Source organism: Lissotriton vulgaris, chromosome 12 (genome assembly GCF_964263255.1).
Source record: "Lissotriton vulgaris chromosome 12, aLisVul1.2, whole genome shotgun sequence".
NCBI lineage: Eukaryota > Metazoa > Chordata > Amphibia > Caudata > Salamandridae > Lissotriton > Lissotriton vulgaris.
This window is the reverse complement of record NC_141700.1, coordinates 73,278,035-73,302,393: the sequence shown is the minus strand read 5'-3', so window position 1 is coordinate 73,302,393 and position 24,359 is coordinate 73,278,035. Positions and strand designations below refer to the sequence as shown.

The window sequence follows — 24,359 nt, the reverse complement described above, 5'->3', positions numbered from 1 at the left end:
GCTGAGGGGTGCTCATGTGGAGAGCAAACAGTTTGTGTCAACGTCAAGTTCACATTAGCTATAACCACCTTCGGTTCGAGAGGGATAACAGGGGCATGTTTGGCGACAGAAGTTTGTGGGGACGTGGGTGGTCGGGTGGCAGATAAGCTCAGTTTAAGTTCGGCATTTGCAATTTCCTTGCAACACACCCACCGCAGATGACAAATAAGAAATGATAGACTCAGAGTGTCTAGGTAACTTTGCCTTCTTTCCCCCCTCATCAGTTAATAAGGTTTTCTTACGCTTACCCATTGAGTGATGTCAGGGGGGTGGTCCTGCCCTGCCCTGCCTCCTCCTGGCCCGGACGGCCACAGACGGCCCGCCCTTTGCCCGGGCTTGGCCCGGCGCCGCCCGCGGCGGAGCTCCTAGTCTTTATGCGACTCCGGGCGCGCTGTCCGGTGGAAGTGGGCGTTTTCTGCCGAGGAGTCTGGGAGCTGTAGTCTCCCCCCGCTGCGGCCCCGCGGTGGAACTTGCGGTGGCGGCAGGGGAGACCAACAGCATCAGGGCCCCAGGCATGTGTGGCAGAGCGGGTAGCTTACAGCCTCCAGCGGGTAAGTTTTGCGGCGTTTGTCCCCCCTGAGTAGACCTGCAAGCATTTGAACCTGTGACCATGTGGCCAAACACAAGCCCCTACAGTAGACGCATCAGTCAGACACGGCCTCTCCATTTTACTCCACTCTATGCCACTGCACTCTGCAACACTCGACTCTACTACTGCACTCTATGCCACTGCACTCTACAGCCCTATATTCTACTCTGCAACACTCCACCCTGCACTACTCCACCCTGCACCACTCTACCATGCACCACTGCATTCTACTGTTCAACACTCTACTCTATGCCACTTCATTATACGACACTGCATGGTATGCTGCTGAAAACCATGCCTCTGTACTCTACGCCACTGCACTCTATGCCACTATACACTGCAACATTCTATACCTATGCATTCCACACCACCTCACTCTACGCTACGCCTTTAGTGTACACCACTCGATGTGACTCCACTCTGCTGCTCCAATACATGACACTATGCCACAACCCTCTACTCCACTGTTCACCTTTCCACTCTACGACCCTTCAGTCCACTCTTTCTACATCACTAACTTTTAGCCATGATAAACAGAAGCTATTCTTGTGTACAACATGGTTAAAATACATAGGCAAAGCCTATCACCCTTGCATAGGTAAGACCTATTGGCTTTGCTAATGCTTGGTTTGTGTTGTCTTACTTTTCCCGCATATGTCTTTCCATGTCAACCTTACCTTATCTCCTTCTCATGACTCCTCATGTTTTTTCCAGGATTTGATGCAACTAATCAGAAAAAAGAAGTTCTGTTGCTTTTTTGAAATTTGTAGTTGCATATAGCGCAAACTCTACCCGAAAGTATTTAAGTGCTTTGTTTTAGCACCAATTACTTTACACAAAGTCACGTTCGCACAGGGAGGTTAGGTTATTTGCCCAGAATCATAAGTTGAGCCGATACCAAGAGACCTCTAACATGGTTTCCCAGCTCCAAAGTCGGTAGATTTGGTCATAATAACACCACCGCCAATCTCCTTATACTTTCCTCTACCCTTATCCTGTTGCCACGTAATTATTTTGCATTTGCTGAAGCTCGGACATATAATTCCAGGATTAGTTTTAAGATGTTTAAAGAATGATTTTATTGTAGAAGTTTATTTTACAACCGATGCTGTTTGCAGAAATATGTGTGCATGTCCAGTACATTTCTATCATAGAAACCATGATGTGATAGGGACTTGGAGAGTAGAACAGTTAAGAAGGGAGATAAAGAGACTGCGCAAAATATCTTTGTCTAGTGCTGAATGCACGAATAGAACCCATGTTTTCAGGAGCAAAAGTGTTAGCAATCTAAACGTTCCTGTCACAATTTATTAGGGCCCCCAAGTATTTTTCCATTTTAAATTAGCTAGTGTAAAATAAAAATGATGCTAGCTAACAGCGGCATGGCAGCATTTTACATGTAGCCAAAAAGGTCCTAGCCTGAGAAATATACTTTTTGTCATGAGACAGTCTTGCCATAGTCTTTTATGAAAAGATGCACTTGATATCCTTGTGTTGGTCTGCGAAGTATACTTTCACACAATGAAAGATTGAGAAGTTAAAGTGATGCGTTTCAAATGTTCGTTTTTCAGAGTCAGTTTCTATGTTTTATCCAATCCATTGAATCCACTCCTCCAGACTCCAGTCTGGGAGGCAGGGTTGCCCCGGGATGTCTTGCTGCTGCTGTGCACGCCCTGGCTCAGGGTGTGAAGTGGCCAGGTCGGAATGAAGCTGAGAGCCTCCAGCTCTCAGCCCTTTGTTATGCTGAACCTGGGAGCGCGCCCATTCACACCTGATCCACGGCCGTGGTCAGGACAAAGGCAGGCAGAGGAGGCTCTGGCCTCTGCATCAACCTGGCTGTGGGGGAGGGCTACCAGGAAGGATGGGGCCCTTCAGAAGAAGGACGCGCCTCTCGTCCTCAGTCATGAATGATTCACACATTCTCTGCGTGTTCTCAAGTTGGCAGAAATGACAGGGACAGAGGCACAGGAACTTTCATTCCCCGGTTCTTGAAAGCGTGCATTTGAGCCTTGATATTTTTACTTTGGAATCTATTGTGAAAATCCATTCGTAAATCTAAGGCACATTTAAGAATACAATTAAAAATCAAATCGCTAAATTATATTCACATTCCTAGTAAATGCAATAACTGTAATTTCGAATCACATTTAGAATAATATTTTGTCTATCCGTATTAGTGAGAAAGAATTTTTGAAACTTGAACAAGTCCGTGTATGTGTGGGCTTTTCCCCCCCATTTTCAATTTTATAGCTAGAAGTTTGTGAATATTTTTTATGTGGTGCTGGCATTGTTTCTCAGCATTGTATTGTTTTATTTTTCACATTCTGAAACTTGTAGTTTTATTTTTACCCTGACAGATATAGTATTACGACATCACAGTGAGAAAAGCAGATGAGATGAGAGCTGAATGTAGAATTACTTGATAACTATATGCATGTATGTTTATACGTATGTTTGTTTATATGGATGGATGTATGTATGCATTTGTTAGTATGAATATGTCTATGTATGTATACTTGTATGTATACTTGTATGTATGTTTGTATATATGTATGTTTGTATATATGTAGCACAAATCGTGCCAGAGGCACCAGGGTAAAATATGAAAGGTCACAGACACAGTAATGGCGGAATTGTTAGTATGATTTTAGGGCGGGCTGCTTTGCATAGGGAGGGAAAGGGGACTTTCCAAAAGCATTTTGTTGAAGTATAATCGAGTGCTGTCAAATATTTACACCTTTCTCAGTGAAGAAGAGGATGATAGCATTGCACTTGTATATGGAATGTGGTATTGGACCTGGTAGGGGTTTGGTGAAATGGTTAATTGTCTTGAAGAGCATTCTACTTTTGTTTGCTGCATATTTATTAGTATTGATGCAAATGTGTGGATTTTAGCAGAGTGAGTTAGTTGATATGCCAGATTTTCTTCTATTTTTTCTTGTTAATAAATGCTGATTGATGTCAATCTACGTGGTGTACCAGGGTGTTTATGATTTGGTTACATACTTATGTGCATTCATTAGTCCATAGATGTCTGCGTAGTTTTGTAGAGAAGTCTTCAAGAAGGGTCTTAATGTGGTAAGCTGAGGGCTTAGGTTTTAATGGCCCAAGACATATGTTCACACTGTAGCTTGACAAGAGGCACCATTACCCTGCCGGTGCTTGGTGCTGTTCAGGTAGAAGAAGAGGATTTGGACCTAGGGCCTACCATGATCCCCGGTCGAGGACAAACCAAAGAGTGCTTTAAAGCAATGCCTTGCTCTGTCCAATTTACTGGAACCAGGTCAAAAGATGCAGTTTGCTTGGAATGGTGGCTCTAAGCCTAATGGAGAGCTATGGCTTTGTTAGCAGACTCTGACTGGTGGGAAACAATTTAAATAATGCAGGGTTTGTAGAATTTGTGGTCTGGAGCCAGGGTTGGACCGGAACGAAAAATTGGTCTGGGTACAAAAATAAAAGTGTCCCCTATCAGTGAACCAGATAACCCCCACACTTGCAAATCAGGCCAGTCTGAACTTGCAAAGACATGCTGTTTGGGTATTTGGCAAAATATGGGAGACTACATGCATTTGTGTTTGCTGCAGCCAATGCTTGCTGTAATATCGGGGAAATCAACAGTAAAAACGAGCCCAACTGGCTCACATACCAAATTGTCAGGCAAGTCCATAGGGTGGCATTGCCTGATTGCCATGCATAATTGAGAAGGCTATTCCACAGGAGGGGCCTTACAACTGAGAAGCATCTGTCTCCTGTGAACTGCAGTTGGATTTGGGAGTATGGAGGGGGTTGAAGTTGATGAAATGCAAGGGTCTGGCTGGGGCATACTTTTGCATTATGAGCTGCTGGTGAAAGGCAGCTGAACCATATTTACATTTGAAGGTAAGTAAACTTTCCTAAACATTTTAACGCCATCTCAGGGACAGGTTGATGCATTTTAGATTTGCCCAAATAAAAATCATGTTTGGTTTTGAAGCTGCTGATATAAGTGGTTCTGGCATGTTTGAGGGAAGTGCAGGAAAACAGACGGATTCCCGTTAATGGATTTTCTTTTTTAGCAGTTTCAGCACTTTTGAGTACTACATATTGTGTATATTACTTTTAGATACCTTTAGGCAGCGGAACATGAATCAGCAGTAAGGGAAATTGTTGAGTCTATGGGGTTCTTGATGAATTGAAGGGAATTACTGGTGATGACTGGCGAGAGACTTTTCTCCAGAATGTATTTGAATCAATCTGACTTGATTTCTTTCTTGGAGCAGAAATAGGAGGTGGGGTGTTCATTAGTGATTGTGCTGGGTACATGGAGGACTATATTGAAGAAAATAGTTGTCAAAGATAGTGCGATGGTCATACCAAATGGCAGGGGTGACATTATGTACATGGTGAACTATGATGTCAAACAATGGCCTTTGGTTTAAAGGAATGCAGTGGTTGCTATTTCTAGGCTATTGAGATGGCATTTGCCAAAGAACTCTTTGAAGGATGGGATCGTTTGGTCTGTGGCCTGAAGTTGAATCCTCTATGGATAGCAGGTGACTGGAAGTGAGGAATACGTTGATTAAGAGAGAAGTCTTCAAATAAGTTTTGTGCAGGACTAGGTGGGTAAGAGCAAGTTCGTATTTTGATGGAAAGGTTGGGAAGGTCTTTCCAAGGATTCAAAAGAGTTTCTGTCACAGATAGTAAGCTTGAGAATTTGAATATTACTCTTATGGAAAGCGAGTGAGACATGCAGTCTACCTTTAGTTCTGTTGGTGAGTTTGAGGGAGTAATTCTGTGGGCTAATGTGGTAAAATGTTGGAAGGGAGAAGGTAGTGACTCAGGTTTGAGTGGCAATGGGATAGTCTATAGCCAGGCTGATAATCAAGTTGAGTTGGTGAGGTTCTAGGAATGTCTGGTGACATTTCTAGCATTAATAAGGTAATCCTGTACATTTTATAAGTTTTGCGCACATTTAGTTTTACACTCACAATTGGTAGAGAAATGGTGAGAGTTTGGAATCCCTTGATTTTTTGGGGAGATTATAATGATTTCAGGGCTGGTAAAGCTGTAATAATAACATGGTGCAGCTGTTCTGGCGAGTATTTCATAATCAAAGATATAGTATTCAGATATGGTAGTTGTACATATAAGTAATCAATGGACTCTATATGTCTATGGCACTGGAGAAGGGTGCTGGTTGCAGACCTTTCTAGGCCAAAACATTTAGTGGAAGGAGAAGGTAGTCATGTGACCAGCTAGAATTTGCTCTTCCCATCAGGCTGCTTAGAGACTGCTGATCCCAGCCCTTGCAGTTAATTGGCGGTCTTGGTATGTATTTTTAATGGGCCAATTAGACCCACCTTGCTTTTCTTCCATACTTTGCTTTCTAGGGCTGAAGGCTGCTCAAGCTGTGCCTTCCAAAAGCACTGCCTCTTCTGCTTCTTTTCAATGGCACAAAGCTCTCCAGTATACCTACATGGCTGTTCAGGCACTGTTGTACTGCAGGTTTCTCAACCAAAAAATGATTTGCCAATGCTAACTGACAACTGCAGCAAGTCTCCATCCTTTTCGCAATTCAAACAAGTTTCATCCACACAAATCTATGACCTCATTCTCATCATCAAATCAGGTTCCCCAACAGATCCTTGCCAAGCCTCCTTATCAAAACGTTTTCCCGACCAGCTATCCCCTAAACTCACAGACATCTGTAATGCCATGTTCAACACTCGTATCTACCCAGCAACCTGGAAAAAGGCAACCATCAAACCTCTGCTGAAGAAACAGCATCTCGACCCACCAGACACAAAAAATTACAGACCCATCACAAGCCTCCCCTTTCAAGCAAAAACTTTTGAAAAAATAATAAACAATCTCCTGCATGAAACACAGTTTGGCTTCAGGAAAGGCCACGGCACAGAAACCGCCCTCATCAAAGCCGCAGACAAGATTAGAGCCACCCGAGACCAAGGTTCTTATACTGCTGAATTTGTCAGCAGCTTTCGACACGGTTGATCACGTCACCCTGATCGACCGTGTCTCAAATATGGGCATTAAACTCAAAGCCAAAGATTTACTGGAGTCGTTCTTTGCCAACCGCACTCAGCGAATATAACTCCCCGTCTTTTACGCTCCCATGTGGTGTGCCACAAGGATCATCCTGGAGTCCGACACTGTTTAATATCTATGTGTCGGACCTGGCCAAGGTCATCGTAGCCCATGGGATGGGGTTGCCATCTTACGCTGATGACACACAGCTGGTGCTCGCATTTAACAACGATGGAGGAGCAATTGCGGCCAGTTTCCAATTTGGTATCCTTGCCATCAGTTCCTGGATGGCCAAAAACTGCCTCAAGTGAAACTCTAAAAAAACGGAGATTATGATCTTTGGCAATCTACAGCCAACATGGTCCCCCACTTGGTGGCATACCGCCCTGGGTCCTCCACCCCCCACACAGTACCGAAAGTAAGAAACTTGGGCGTCATGTTTGATGATAAACTAACTTTTTCAGCTCATGCCAATGCCATCGTCTCGTCCTCCTTCTACACTCTTAGAATGATCGAGAAACTGCTATACTTCCTTCCACCAAGCGCAGGAAAAACCCTGATTAGCACCCTTGTTATGTCCAAAATTGATTATTGCAACGGCCCGCACCTGAATGTCTAGAAAAAGATCACTAACAAACTACAGATGGTACAGAATACCGCTGTGAGGTTACTTACAGGTACCCCCAAGTACAAATACATCTCCTTGGTGGTGCAAAACTTGCACTGGCTTCCAATCACAAGTCGCATAAAATTCAAGGCCCTATGCATTGTCTTCAAGGCCATTCATAACACAGGTCGGACTTTCTAAAGAAAGCCTTTTGCGCCCACTTACCTAGCAGAAACCTACCATCCTCACCCACCAATCTCCTCACGATCCCACGCACAAACAAGGTCTCCTGGGGAGACAAACGATTAACTGTTGCCACGGCCAGACTGTGGAACACCCTCCCTCATCAAATTAAATCCTGTCCATCGCTGCCGGCTTTCAGGAAGCTAATAAATACCTGCCGGCTTTCAGGAAGCTAATAAATACCAATGAGCAGCACACCACTTCACTACTGCCTCTCCCGTCTACAGGGCCAAGACACCGACGGGTATTTACGCGCTCTACAAATTGCTTAAATAAATAAATAGAAAACGTTATAAATAAATAAATGGTGAAGCAACAAAAGCCACTTCTCACATACTTCTGCTAAAGCCTCATTCCCACTAGTGCTGTGCTTGTGTCACTCCACTTTGAAGCACTTTACATGAGCACCAGTTAAGTCATGTACTATTTCTTTAGGCACAAGGAAATTAAGTGATTTGACTAGAATCACAGGATGTCAAGCTAACGTCAAGAAATGCGTTTGAAGTTTACAGCTCTAGCATAACGCCACATCCTTGCCACCCTTACGACTTGAAGACCTTCTCACTCATAAGGCAGGCGGTTGAGCACAGCCTATGCTATCCTGTATGTTGTAGTTAAACTAGTATGATCTTGGAAGGTAAACTATATTTAAATGCACAGCAAGGGCAAATTGAAGTGGACATCAACATGAGGGTGCCCATTTTACAGCAGAACTTTACAGCTTAGCTGAAGCACCAAGTCCAAACAGTAATAAGTGTGGGTGGCAATGCAGTAGTAAGGGCACTGTGAGCCCAAATGCAAGCTAGGGATTTGGTCTCCTATACACCTCCTATTTTTTGGCTTTTAAAACATTCCCACTAATTAGGATGAACAAGGACTCTGCCTCTGCACCTACTTCACTACGGTTAATATATATCAGATTCTGCATTTTATAATTGAATAAGGCCAAGGAGGATCTGACAACTTCTTTATATACTGTGATCACTAGTGGCAGCGTCAATGATTTTTCTGTTCCCCACCCTGTCCGTTGATAGTGTTGGCCCCTCACACGCCCCCACCCTACTGGCAGCAATAAAAATAAATGTCATTATGTTGTCTGTTTTGGTTGCATCATAGTGCTTTAAAAAACATGTAATCTAAATTTCATCCATGAGGCAGAGCAGGCATGCTGCTGTACAACAGGGCAAAAAAACTCTGTCAAAGCCAGTAGCTGTCTCGTAGGTGATACCTGTTGGCTTTGCCAATGCTTGTTATATGACTGTTCTTCACCCCTCTATGGGAATGAAGCTGATTTAATTTGTAACGCATTAGGAACAGTTTGAAAAACAAGCAATTCAATTAAATGTAATTTCAACTTATGGCAATATTTGAATATATTTTTTAGGAATGTCACTAATGTTCTAAGAACATGCTTTTTCTGTTGAAATTAAACTTCCCAGTGCTGTGGGCATGACATTACTGCAGTTCGGCATCTGAGAGAGCATAGCTGTTAGCACAATGCAACTCTAGGCACTCACTCATCTAGCCATCATCTTAAGAACGTATTCCAAAGTGCATATTAATATGTAATCAAATTTGTAAAAAACGATCAGATCAGTTTATATTGTATCATGTTTTATTGCCCCATCATTCTTTAATTGCAGATGAGGGTCATACCACAATAGTGATGTAATCTGGGATTCAAATCGTATCCAAATTGCTTGTAACAATGTTTAAACTCAAATAGTCTGAATTCAAAACGTTCATGTAAATACAGTTTTACTTTATTAAATGTGGAAAATGTTACTTTGCATGAAAAATATGTTTTAACCCCGGGTTTTGCAGCTTTTCCTTTGAAATTTCTGTGCTTTCTGCTGCTAACTTGGGTTCCTGGTGAACAAAGTGTGTTTAAATGCAAAGTGTGTTTAAGACTGCAGTACCGCCTCCTGTCTATGGGGGCAGAGGGAGCAAAAATATAAACACACTTTCTGAAACACAGGTCCCCACAAGACAATTTTTTTAAAAGTTGTAAAAATTGACACAGATGTTCCTGAAGCCATTTTTTATCATTTAAAGGACATTACCTTGTGGGGACCTGGGTTCAGGTCCCCACAGTGCAATCAAGTCCCCACAGCGTGAGTGTGTTATCACACCCAAGTCCCCACAAGGATAGTAACACACACACACACACACACACACACACACACACACACACACACACACACACACACACACACACACACACACACACACACACACACACACACACACACACACACACACACACACACACACACACACACACACACACACACACACACACACACACACACACACACACACACACACACACACACACACACACACACACACACACACACACACACACACACACACACACACACACACACACACACACACACACACACACACACACACACACACACACACACACACACACACACACACACACACACACACACACACACACACACACACACACACACACACACACACACACACACACACACACACACACACACACACACACACACACACACACACACACACACACACACACACACACACACACACACACACACACACACACACACACACACACACACACACACACACACACACACACACACACACACACACACACACACACACACACACACACACACACACACACACACACACACACACACACACACACACACACACACACACACACACACACACACACACACACACACACACACACACACACACACACACACACACACACACACACACACACACACACACACACACACACACACACACACACACACACACACACACACACACACACACACACACACACACACACACACACACACACACACACACACACACACACACACACACACACACACACACACACACACACACACACACACACACACACACACACACACACACACACACACACACACACACACACACACACACACACACACACACACACACACACACACACACACACACACACACACACACACACACACACACACACACACACACACACACACACACACACACACACACACACACACACACACACACACACACACACACACACACACACACACACACACACACACACACACACACACACACACACACACACACACACACACACACACACACACACACACACACACACACACACACACACACACACACACACACACACACACACACACACACACACACACACACACACACACACACACACACACACACACACACACACACACACACACACACACACACACACACACACACACACACACACACACACACACACACACACACACACACACACACACACACACACACACACACACACACACACACACACACACACACACACACACACACACACACACACACACACACACACACACACACACACACACACACACACACACACACACACACACACACACACACACACACACACACACACACACACACCCCGTTTCTCCCTCCAAAGAAAGAGCAGGAGCCCAGGGGGACAGTTCAGAGAGGCTTTAATGAACAAACAACTGCTACGGTGGCGGCGAATGCATTTCGGACCTCGCCTTCTTCGGCGCCCAACACCGTCTCCATGCATCAACACAGTATTCCTTTCTCGCTGCCCTTGAAGTACTGCAGGCTGGACCGCTCCTCCCCCGCTGGTGAATGCACACACCTGTTGTAGTCCGTCGTAATCCTTGGACCACAACACCCACAATGCCTGTTGTACAGCAGTGTAGGTAGGTGAAAAAATAGCGGGAGTGGATCGTTGAGTTCTTTTTGCGGCCCCCGGTATCAGCAGACTTGATGGTACACAGAGCCAATAGTCCGCTCATCAGGTCTCCCCTTGTGTCCCCCGGTACTGCCACACGCCTCACAACTGGGTATCCGATATGCAGGGGAGAATGCAACTTGCACTTCACCCGGGAGAGGCGGGATGCCTCAAACTGCTCACTTAATCCCAGTTCATCCCATGTAGATATATATATATATATATATATATATATATATGTAGATATATATATATATATATGTAGATATATATATATATATGTAGATATATATATATATATATGTAGATATATATATGTAGATATATGCATATTATTGGCTATTGCTCCGGGGTCCCACACGAGGGCGGGACTATTCAGTGCTTTTGACTTTGATGAGTATACCCCTGGAAGAGAACTGGGATTACAGGTAAGTAACTAATCCTTATTGCTTCTAGTGCTGCTGTAGGAAAGTAGCCTGTAGCTGCCAGTAATACTGGTATAAAAAGGCCAATGACAGATGAACAGGTAATCGCTCTGAGCAAGGCAATGTTTGGGAGGCTGCACATCAAGTTATTTGTGCTTCTAGGAGTAGGAATGGAAATTATTAAAAAGAGCAGCAGAAATCTTTGTTACTATGATTTGTTATTGTCCAGAGCTCTCAGATATAGGATCCCTAAGCCATTGTGTGTTCTAAATTTTTTAACTAATGGATCGTGTTAGATTTTTACTTTTTAATGGTGCCCTATTTAGAGGACCTGGAAACAATAGCTAGGAAGAATTGTGGACTTCACATTTTTTAATCAATCTTCTAGATTGCGCAATGCCTTCTCTGTAAAAAAAAATTCAAAGGGAACATGCAAGTTGTATGTTTCTACATTTACACAAAAGAGTTTTTGTTTTTGAGAATACATTAAAAATCATAAAGCCCACGATCACTGCTATCGGTTCTTAAGCCTTCCTATTCATTTGTATTTGTCCCCACTAACTCTGCCTTGGGCTTAATGGGTAAGAAGTAGAAGATTGTATGGGTGAGCTTATCAGGCCATAGTAGCTGTTTTTCCAGTTTTAAGATGTGGAACTGATTATCTGTCTCTATGATTGAGGTTCACAGTCATGGTAGTGAAAATATTGATACAGAGATTCAGTATCGATTTTGGAATTCAGGGCAGAGGATAGAGTCACTTTCAGCATTGCTAGATAAACAGTGCTAAACGTCTATTCACTGATTCCAAAGAAGAATTTGGCATGATTTTTAGCACATGGTAAAGACGACAATGCCCTCGGAGATATTTCCAATCGTTCATCATCTAGTTAAGTATGTAAGCCATTGGGAGGTTTAAAATTCTGCATGTTTAGATTTTGATCAAGTGCTACCTACAAATTGCTTGCAGATCATGCAGATCAACTTTTACTAAGGCACCAATAGAGATTCCAAAATAGGAATCTGATAGTTTTTTCCCGGGGGGGGGGGGGGGGGGGTGGAATACCTTTCGTTATAGTAGTGATTGTTGGTGTTGTCCTAGTTGAGGTGTCTCCTCTGCTGTTTCCAGTGTTGTATCAATGTTCTGTTAATCTGTTGCAGGATGATGAAGGATCTACCCACGAAAAACTAGATTTCAAATTGCACTTCAGCTGTACATCGTATCTGATCACGACGCCTTGCTATAGGTGAGTGACTGACCAAGGCCTCAGGAGACCTCATTTATACTCTGAAGACCACCTTCTCATTCTGTTTTGCAATGAGGTTATATGTTCCACGGCTTCTGCTTACTTCTGAACTGTGAAGATTTTAAACTATCGTCTTTCGATTGAACGCCTACCGTCTTGGCATGTGGCTTAAAAATGTCAACTATATCTGTGTTCGCAGCTCGTCCACCCATAGTTCCTTGTTTCAAATAAAATAGTACTTTCTTGGTATTTGCACTCCTAGGGTTCTTCTGAGCGCCCGGGAATGGAGTATTACAAATTATCCTGTAAGCCCTCTACAAACCTACTCCCTATTAGTGTGCATCCTGCTTGTGTTATCTAGCTCTCCTGATACTGTTGTCTTATGTTTTCTCTAAGGCTACATTTGCTGTAATTTGGTAACTCGGTTTGCACCTCTTTTTAGTTCAAAGTTTTTTATTAAATTTTTGCAGACCGAGGTAGACAGTGGTAAACAAAATAAATGCACAGTAGGAAAGAATGGATACATCCTAGGGAGGGGGTGAAGGCTGTGCATAAGATGATGCAGTGAACATTCTGCAATATTGATTGAACAGTAGAATGCATAGAGGATATAGCATAGACACGTAATTCTGGAGAACATATCAGATGCATAGCATGACACTATAATACATATGGTAAGGGATATAATACCATGCATACAAATTGCATAACAGCATTGCATAACAGTCCTATAATCATGAGGATTAGAAACGAGTTGAATAAAAGCAAGCAGAATTATATACCTTGACATCTATGACCGCACATAATGCAGAGGAATGAATAGAATGTTTTTGTCACACAAGTATGTTGTGGGGAGATTGCGTTGGCAGAGGTGGTATGGCCTAGTATAGAGGAGCACTGAGATGTATTGGAGAAGTATACACAACATGAAGAGATGGTGGGGGGGGTGCGAATGTCCATAAAATGGTTCATGGTGGGTTGTAAGTAAAGGCCCTTGTATCTAGTGCAGTCCAGATTGAGTGCCCTGAAGCTCTACATGGAGATATTTGGAGAGCAATATTATCAGCACCCCTAAGGAAAGAGAGCCACTCCTGCCATTTAAAAAAGGAGACCACTTTGAAGTTTTTCCAGTTGTTTAGGATTAGTTTGCATGCTAGAGTAAGCATTAAATCCATGAGGAACCGATCATTGTCGTCTCTGAGTTGGGGATCCAAAGGACCCAGTAAATCTATGAGAACTCTCTTGTGGGGAGAATCTTTAGGTTATAGGCGAGGTGATCAAAAACCTTAGCCAATAGTCTTGCAGGAGGGGGCAGCCGAATAGCATGTGCTCAAGGGAGCCCTCATGTTTGTCGTAGCACCAGCAGGTGGGAGCTTTAGCAAGGCCGACCTTGAAGAGTCTTGCCGGAGTCCAGTATGTCTTGATAATTAAATTAATTTAGTTTGTGATAATATTGGCGAGATTTTATGTGAAAAGGAGAATTTGTTAATGTTGGACCAGTTAAAGGCAATGTTTAACTTGGTAGATTCTGATTCCCATGTCTGTTGATTACAAGATAGAGATTTGCTTTGGTTCGGCAGGAGAATTTTTATATGTATGAGACTAAGTGTCCTACCTTAGATAGGTGGCACAAGAGGGTAGTGATAGAAGAGTAGATATCCGATAGGTTGAATTTTGCGAGCCCTACTTTAAGCTGAAGGAATTTGTAGAAATCCAAGTTAGTAAGATTGAAACAGTTTGCACGGTTGAGAATGGTAGCGGAGAAGCATTTTCGAAAATGTCTTGCACTAGGTTAATGGCCTTGCATGACCACTCTGACCAGTAGAATTCGGAACCGTCAATTTTAAGTGTTTGGTTGTACCATACTGAGGATAAGTGGGTGTGTTTTATTTTGACCTCGCGGTGAGTCTAGGAGTAGGATGGCTCTTTTGGTGTTCTGTATGATGTTTCTAGAGTGTGGTATATGGGAGGTGTCCATCGTAGCTATTGCGACGAGTGGGATGTTCTGTATGAGGGACTTTTCTATCATCACCCAGGGCGGTGTGCATAATGGACTATCAATAAACTAGTTTGCACCTTGCTTGCAAAGAAAGGCCGTTTGATAGGTTCTGAAGATGGGTAAGGAGATGCACCCTTTATCCTTGGCCAGTTTGAGCTTTTTCATAGAGATTCTGGGCTTTTTTCCCTGCCATTGGAACTTGTTAAACGTTTTATCAGTGTTTAGGGTCTCTGCTCTACCCCACCATGATTAACATTTGGGAGACTAGGTATCTAGGAGAGAGTCTATTTTGTTGTTTCATGTTTTTTCATTAGTATGTAGGGTGGCGATTAGATCATTTGTGAATTCAAGACCTAGATATTGGATAGCCTTTGGTTGCCAGGCAAGTCCTACAAGCCTAGAATAGTTTGATCACTGAAGCTTTACTTCCGATTTATCTTTAAGGGAATATCCGGATATTTCTGAGAAGTGGTGTATTGGTATTCATAATTGCTGGGATTGCATTTGAGACTTCCTGAGAGACAATTAGTACATTGTCTGCATAAGCAGCGAGTTTTACGTTGTAATCATCAAAGGGGATGCCAGTAATGTCCTAATTTTCCCTAATATGTTGAAAGAAAGGTTCCAAATCTAGCCGGAAAGGAGGGGGAGAGAGAGGAAAGCCCTGTCGTGTCCCCTCGTTTACGTTGAAAGTAGGGGAAACTATCCACCAGCTCTAACTCTAGTGGTGGGATTGTGGTAAAGGGCCATTATCATTTTGATCAGGTTATCATCCAGGTTAAATTTCTCTAAGACAGCCTTTAGGTATCTCCAATCCACCTTATCAAAGGCTTTATCCACGTCCGATGTGATGGTCACACTAGGGAGTCAAGGGACATAACAAGCGTGTGTTGTCACTAAAGAGCCTGTGTTTTAAGAAACTGACCTGAGATGAATGCATTAATTTTAAGATGTGTTGTTGGATTCTATATAACAGGACTGATGTATACATTGTGCAATCTAGATTTATTAGTGATGTCCACCTGTAATGTTTAGGTAAGAGGGGATCTTTACCTTCTTTGGGTATGATGATTATGGTTGCTTCCGCTGGTGTGCCAGTGACTTGGCCAGTTTATGAGAAGTAGGTAAATAGCTTTATTAGTGGTGACAGTAGAGACAGAGAGACTGTTTTGAAAAAATAACATTTAACCCATCAGATCCTGGGGCTTTACCTGACCTCAATGTATTGACCGCTAACCATACCTAATTTTCTGTGATCGAGCCATTTATTGATGAACTCTCTTGGGCTGTAAGACTAGGGAGAATATTATTGTGTAGGTAGTCCTGACATTTTGAGTGTTTTACATTAGTATTTTGTTCATATAAGTCCTAATAGAAGTCCATGAAATTGTCAGCTATTTTTTGTGGGGATAATATTTGCTACTTTGTCCTTTATGGTGTTAATGGTGAATTTCTGCATTTGAAATTTTAGATGGGAGGCAGGGGATTTGCTTGCCCTGTTAGACTCGCATAGTTTGATACTCTTTTGTTTGTTAATCCATATCCCGCCCTATTACTAATGATTTTATTGTATTCATATTTCCTGTTAAGGATTTTATTAAGAGTGTCATCCTCTTTGTTGGTGATATGTATTTTTTCAAGGTCTGCAATTTCTTTCTCTAGTTTCATTAAGTTGGACTTAGTTATTTTGTTAATTCCTTACCTAATCCTAATTATTTCCCCTCTTACTGTTGCTTTTAGGGCCTCCCACCTTGTCAGGTCTGACGTCTCACGAGCCTTATTATCCGCAAGGAAGTTAAGAATTGTTTTTTTAATTACTTGATGTTGGCCTGATCAACTAGTATCTCATTGTTGAAATGCCAATTCAATTGTTTTTTCTGTGGTGCAGGGTCAGAGATAGATAGTGTGATGCAGGAGTGGTCTGGGATCACCCTGGGTTCGATTTATGTGTAATCTACCGTACAAAGTGTTTTGTTGGATACCAAAATATAGTCTCTACATGAATACGACTTGTGGGGAAAGGAGTAAAATGTATAATCCCTTTCTGCTGGACTTTGGATTCTCCAAGCGTCTGCCAGATTACATTTCGAGCAGATTTTCCTCAGGATTTTGTGATTTATTTGGAGCAAATGGAAATCTAGAGTTTTGTCTAGATGTGGGTCTATAGGTAGGTTGAAGTCACCTGCTAGGATAATGGTAGCTGTATTTGGGATTCTTTCTAGTTATTAATATAGGTCGTCCCAAAAGGATGGATCGTCCTTAGTAGGTGCGTAAACATTAGCTACATCAAATTGACCCATCTGCCTTGCAAGTCAGTGGATTTCGAGAGTAAGTCTATTCTAGACTTTCTGGAGAAAAGTGTTAGTACTCCGTTTTTCCTACCGCAGCTGAGTAGCGTAATCTGAAGATTGACTACTAGCAATACTCTCGGATAGTGAGTTGTCCAATTTTGTTTCTTGTAGGAGAATTATATCTCCTTTCAGTCTATGCAGATAGTCCACTATCTTCCTCCTCTTTACCGAGTGGTTTGATTTTATGCTAGCATGTGATGCCAAAGTAAGATGTCAATAGATTTCATTACATTTCTCATGGGGTGCATCTAGGTTTGAGTAAGGGTCAGGAGCTGATTTAAAATATATTGGTCTTGTGAGCAACAGTGTTAAAATTATCATGGTACAACTTGGCATCGTCACCTGGTTTTCACTCTTATAAGTTACGTACAATGTTTTAGCCAAGTTGAAATATATTTTCTGTATTATTAGCATTTGGTAATTCATTATAGTCAGTGAGTATCTTTCCATTCTTTAAAAGAAAAGTACAGTTGTTCAGCCGCGGTGCGTCCATTGGGCCGTAGGGGCGTAGCCCCACTAAGCCTGGTGGACGCACCTGCGGCTGCAGCAGAGAGAGCAGCTAAATAAAACTGCAGCGCTTCATTCGGGTGTTCCGACCGGGACAGACCCGATGGAATAGGGAGTGCGCAGGGTGTGGGGCTGTGTTAGTGTCTGACTCGTGACTCCTCGACTGACTGCTGCGCATGAGGAATTCAGGAGGAAACTTGCATGCGCTTTTGCCATCAACTTTGTCACGTTGACTGCGAGGGACCGAAGGGGCCAGGGGGGTGTGTCTTTTGGCTGGGCCCCGTCCTTGAGAAGGCTCCAGGGCGAGTAGACTGTGTGCCCCCCTAGCCAGGATTGGCTGGTCCACCGCGCTGAAATCCATTATTGGATGCTGCGCGTGGGTGTGGGGCACACTGGGGCAGGCTCAGCAGCACTGAGCATGATGGCCAATCACTGTGACTTCAGCAGCATGTGAAGCCATTCAGTGATTGGCCATGATTCGGGGACGTGCGGCTGTACTCTCTGTCTCGAGCGCCAGGCAGCAGCAGCCAGCAGACCGTCGTCACTACTTGACTTCAATCTCTGGACTCTCTCTGTCTCTACTAGTTTACCTGTCCTGCTCTCTACTACTCTGGGCACTGAGTTCGTTGTTGTCCGGACCGTCCGTCACTGAGTCAGATCGTCACGTCACACTCAAGCTGGTGCCAGCCTGGTTAGTAGTGTTTTTTTTCAGGGTTTATTAAAATTGTTGGTTGGCGCCGTCACTCAGTCAGTGACAGTGTCGCTACTGAACTATCGACATTTGGACGGTACTTGCTTGAAGCAGGTCTTTAGTTTCTAGCCGCCTGGATCTTGGAGTACCGTCCTGCTGGACCGAAGGCCTGGTCCAGGCTTAGTTCGGTCCAAGCAGGTCTTCGCCGCTTGAGACCCTCAGGGGTGAGTAACTAGTCGCGCTTTATAAGGTCACTGAATGTCCATTTGTTGATCGATGTCCCACGTCGGTCTCTGGGCGAGGACTGTATTTGATGTCACTGACTGGCCTAGGCCAGGTCTATTTCAGTTTTTCGATGGCGAGGAAGGAAGCCGTGCGGTGCAAAGCGGCAGCGCATAAGCAATGTCGTGTTGTGTAGTAGGTGTCGTGGTGTGCAAGGCCACCCACGTGACAGGTGACGTGTCTCAAAGGCTTGCTTGCACACCGGTAACACCAGGGAGGCAGATCCAACGAGCCTTGGCAACGTCAAGCCTGTCAGCAACATCTTATAGTGGTACATCGCAATGGGACATTTTTTTTCTCCAGTATGTCGAGGACGCATAGATCTGCTACCAGTAAGTAAGTATGTTAAGGGAAGTTCCCTTAACATACATACTTACTGGTAGCAGATCTATGCTAAATCACACTGGTCAACAAGGCAGTGGCTTTTGGAATTATTTCGTAAGAAACAAACAGTCGCTAATTGTTTGTTGCCTGCAGAAGTGTTTAAATAACGAATCTTATTTTATTTGCTTTGTTTATATTGTTGTATTTTATTTCTGACTTGTATGTTAAAACTTACGTTTGTTACATGTTACCGCTACGTGTAAACACTCCGAAACGAACTTTTTACATGGTTCTTGTATGTATTTGTGCATAAGAACCGCCCAGTAAATCTATACTTATTTTAAGGAAAAGCAATGTTTTCGAAATATTTCGATTTAACAGAAGGACCGCGTACCCGGTTTGGACAGATAGACATTGTAAACCACACATAAACTCTCAGGATTCTCACTAATAATTAAAGTACCAACAATAATAAAAACATAATAATAAATATTTCACCGTTATTATTCTTTATGTAATCGTGAAATAGCTAAATTAAATAAGCGATGTATCTTCCACAAGCCGTTCGCTTTAGCTAAGTTCAATAAACATGTTGCTTGCATCTATATGCCATGATCACAGTTAATAAACTAGACTTTCTAAATGCTTCGTAAAGGGAATTTGTATAGCCCTACCATTTTCATGGATCCCTAGCGTTTTCGAAATCTGGGCACCACTCGCCGTCCGGGGCGTATTCGCCCCATACAACATATATGTAAAGTAAATGTCAATATGTTGGTGAGTTTCCGAATAATTCGGCGTTCTATAAATAACACACAAATCACTGCAAAATACAGTTCGGCAATACTTTAATTTAAAACACAATTCAAATAAATATATTAACAGCAATAGGTAAGTTACACTCCATAAAGTCTACATGAAAGTTTATTTACATTCCATTTAAAGCACGGCTTATTTCTCCTCGAAGGGTAAGGACACTTCAGGCGATGCTAAGTAGTCCCAGCTCTGAGGCCGCCAACCTACAGGGCTGAGCTCAGGACGAAAACAGACAAGGGCAAACAAATCAGCAGCACGAGCGCTTCTGGGGCCTTCCTGCTGATGCAGCCCTGCAGGGCCTACAGGGTCTTTGTTTGGAGCTGAGGTCCACGGGAAGAAAAGGACTACATGGAAACGAAGATCAATGTCACTTAATTTTGTGTGTGCATCATTAAGGCACTCGTAGTATTTTATGGCGTGTGAGGAGCACGCACAGGACATTCATCCCGGTTACGAGGTGCCTCATAAAACATATACAATATGTCAATCTTCATGCTGCTAATGTCTCATACTAAGTGAAGTACCAAATGTATATAATTCACCATTACCGTTCTAGAGAGCGTAAGCATTTCAAATATGCTATTTTAACTACATAAAATACTTTTCACTAATACAATATTAAAACGGTTAAAAATAGTTCAAATATAAATAAAAGCGGGAATACTTTACCAGATAGATGCAAAATATTTTTTAATTTCTGGCAGCAGTAACCTTTTATTCAGCTTGTTTGTGCTTCTGTTTGAGAGCCTTCAAGACATCACAAAACAAATACTACAGGAGGACAGGGGGAAGGGATAGACAGGTTTTTATATAAAAAAGGGAGAGAAAAAATCGGAAAGTAGAAAATATGAAAATAATGATTAATGCCTCACAGACTCTATTCTGGAATCACTTTACAAAAGAAACTTCATTGGGGCCATACTGCCAAGGACAGGTTATCATGTTATTCTCTAACTGCACATGTTTACCCCTCTGTGCTGTGGTTAGGGTTACACACCTTGGTGTCTAACTACTGCTGGCACAATTCCTACGTGCCTTGAAAATGTGTGAACACGGTCTGTGTGCACATCCCAGTGTTTGGGCACTCCCTCTGGTTCAAATATAGATAGACTCCGTTGATTTTTCAAAATTTCTTTAATTTGAATGAATTGTAGTTAGTCTTTTGTTAGAGGATTAATTTCATCAACTTAACATGACTTTATACAAAATCATCGTCGCTCCAATGCATTTCGGGCCGATTGCCCTTTCTCGAGGAGCTCTGAAAGTAAGAACGATCTGCGTTTGCATCAAATTTGCATGATATTATGGTAACATAACAACGTTCAAAAATAAACATTTCCCAGTGATGATTATGAAAACACATAAAATAGTGGTGAGGATGGATAAGGATGTTGTGAAATGCCAAGTTGGCTAAACGTGTGGGGAATTATGGTTGCACCCAGGGGAAGTGAAAATGGGTTAAAAGACAGGTAGCGGCACTCGATGAGTGAAAAATAAAGTAAAAATGCTCACGTATGACTTCAGCTGTCATGAGAAGCTGAAATGGAAGAAGTAAACCGAATTAACGATTGGGGTGACACGCAATAGCGAGTGCAAACGTAGTGAGAATCGGCTGGCAGAGACTAAGCTAAGAAGCTTACCGAAGCGGGATTCAATACAGGGACTGTCGAGGTCTCCGTGTTTACTGGCGGCTGGGAAAAGCTGCCGGGTAGGGTGACTCGCGGGGGAAGCAGTTGAATATAAACAAAGGACTCAGTTTAGACAGCAAGCGGTGGTTGAAATTAAGGAAGGACAACACTATGGTAAAGGGAAGGCCATCTTGGAACGGGCAAAGGGGAAGATAAACGTATATGTAAGGTGTCAGGTGCAAAGGGAATAGTGTGGAAATAAGATAGCGGAACCATGGTGACGAATCCACATGGAAGCTAAAGAAATGATAAGGAATACAAAGATGTAGACATGCTAAATAAACATGGTAAATGCTTGATATTACAGTAAATGCGCACAAGATATATGTGTCATTAAATACCCGCCGGGTATTTACAAAAAGCAACTTAGTTCAATACGGTCGTTAAGACCAAAAGGTTTACAAGATTGTAAGCGGTAAATCCATGCAGTTTCTCTTTGTAGAAGGAACTTGTTATTGTCCCTTCCTTCTTTTTTCTCAACGGTTTCAAGGACCATGAATTTCAACTGTGCCACGGTGTGATTGTTTTCCATAAAGTGTGTGGCCACACTGGACTTTGTTTGTTTGGTCCTGATGTTGGATTTATGTTCATTCAACCTGACTTTTATTTTTCGCTCCGTTTTTCCTACATAGATCTTTCCACAAGGACATTTGAGCAAGTATATGAGGTTGGATGAGTCACACGTTGCGTTGACTTTCACTTTGATTTCTGTACCTCTCATAGGGTGATTGATTTTGCTGCCAATGATGATATTGTTGCAGTTATTGCAGTTAAGGCACGGTTTTGTGCCTTTGTATGTGATTGGACTGGGTGTTTCTTTAGATAGAATTTCCTTTAGGTTATTTGCTCTGGTGTACGCAAATATTGGGGGATTTTTGAACATGTCTTTAAAGTCTGGTTCAGATGCCAAGATTCTCCAGTGTCCTAGGATGATTTTTTTGTATCTGACACTTAGTGTGGAATATTTAGAAACAACTACCATCCTATTTTCCTCATTTTTAGTAGTCTTTTTTAAGGCCGTTTCTCGTTGGATTAAAGAAACTTTCTTCATGGCATTCTTTGTAGTTTCTGGTGGATATCCTCTCTCAGTGAATCTTAGATTCATTTCCTCAATCCTTTGTGCATAGGTTTCTGGATTGGATACTATGCGTTTTACTCGCAACATTTGGCTGTACGGAAGGTGACGTTTCAGTGAATGCTGATGAAAACTTGCAAAGTGCAACGTGTTGTTGCGGTCGGTTGGTTTCCTGTAAAGGTCAGTTATTAGGCCGGTGTCAGATCTGGTGATTAACACATCCAGGAAATTGATTTGAGACTCGTCAAGATTCCATGTTATTTGGATTCGATGGTCTTTAGTGTTTAGGTTGCTCAATTCTTTTTCCAGCATCGTTTTAGTGCCTTTCCACAAGAAAAATAAATCGTCAATATATCTGACGTACATCAACAAGTTATTGGTCCATGCTGGGTTATCGTAGATGTAGAGTTGTTCAAAATCAGACATATAGATATTAGCGTACGCTGGCGCAGCGCAATTGCCCATGGACATGCCAGACGATTGTTGAAACCAATTGTTGTTATGGCAAAAGTAGCTATGATAAAGAGTAAAAATCATGAGCTCCATAAGGAAAATTTGCATGGGTTCAGAGATGTTACTGTGCGATAGGATTTTTTTGATTGCTTCAATTCCTCCTCCATGTGGAATAGATGTGTACAAACTATTCACATCATGTCCTTGTGGAAAGATCTATGTAGGAAAAACGGAGCGAAAAATAAGTCAGGTTGAATGAACATAAATCCAACATCAGGACCAAACAAACAAAGTCCAGTGTGGCCACACACTTTATGGAAAACAATCACACCGTGGCACAGTTGAAATTCATGGTCCTTGAAACCGTTGAGAAAAAAGAAGGAAGGGACAATAACAAGTTCCTTCTACAAAGAGAAACTGCATGGATTTACCGCTTACAATCTTGTAAACCTTTTGGTCTTAACGACCGTATTGAACTAAGTTGCTTTTTGTAAATACCCGGCGGGTATTTAATGACACATATATCTTGTGCGCATTTACTGTAATATCAAGCATTTACCATGTTTATTTAGCATGTCTACATCTTTGTATTCCTTATCATTTCTTTAGCTTCCATGTGGATTCGTCACCATGGTTCCGCTATCTTATTTCCACACTATTCCCTTTGCACCTGACACCTTACATATACGTTTATCTTCCCCTTTGCCCGTTCCAAGATGGCCTTCCCTTTACCATAGTGTTGTCCTTCCTTAATTTCAACCACCGCTTGCTGTCTAAACTGAGTCCTTTGTTTATATTCAACTGCTTCCCCCGCGAGTCACCCTACCCGGCAGCTTTTCCCAGCCGCCAGTAAACACGGAGACCTCGACAGTCCCTGTATTGAATCCCGCTTCGGTAAGCTTCTTAGCTTAGTCTCTGCCAGCCGATTCTCACTACGTTTGCACTCGCTATTGCGTGTCACCCCAATCGTTAATTCGGTTTACTTCTTCCATTTCAGCTTCTCATGACAGCTGAAGTCATACGTGAGCATTTTTACTTTATTTTTCACTCATCGAGTGCCGCTACCTGTCTTTTAACCCATTTTCACTTCCCCTGGGTGCAACCATAATTCCCCACACGTTTAGCCAACTTGGCATTTCACAACATCCTTATCCATCCTCACCACTATTTTATGTGTTTTCATAA

At 42.6% G+C, this 24,359-nt stretch overlaps 1 protein-coding gene across 2 annotated transcripts in view; it reads left to right on the top strand.

Moving 5' to 3' along the window:
- AP3D1 (adaptor related protein complex 3 subunit delta 1) overlaps positions 1–24,359 on the top strand; it is a 400,132-nt gene that overhangs the window by 350,714 nt on the left and 25,059 nt on the right. For both annotated transcript variants that reach the window (XM_086947180.1, XM_086947179.1), the window contains exon 30: positions 12,903–12,988. In XM_086947180.1, the coding sequence (XP_086803306.1) occupies positions 12,903–12,988 (86 nt within the window). The remainder of the gene's footprint in view (positions 1–12,902; positions 12,989–24,359) is intronic.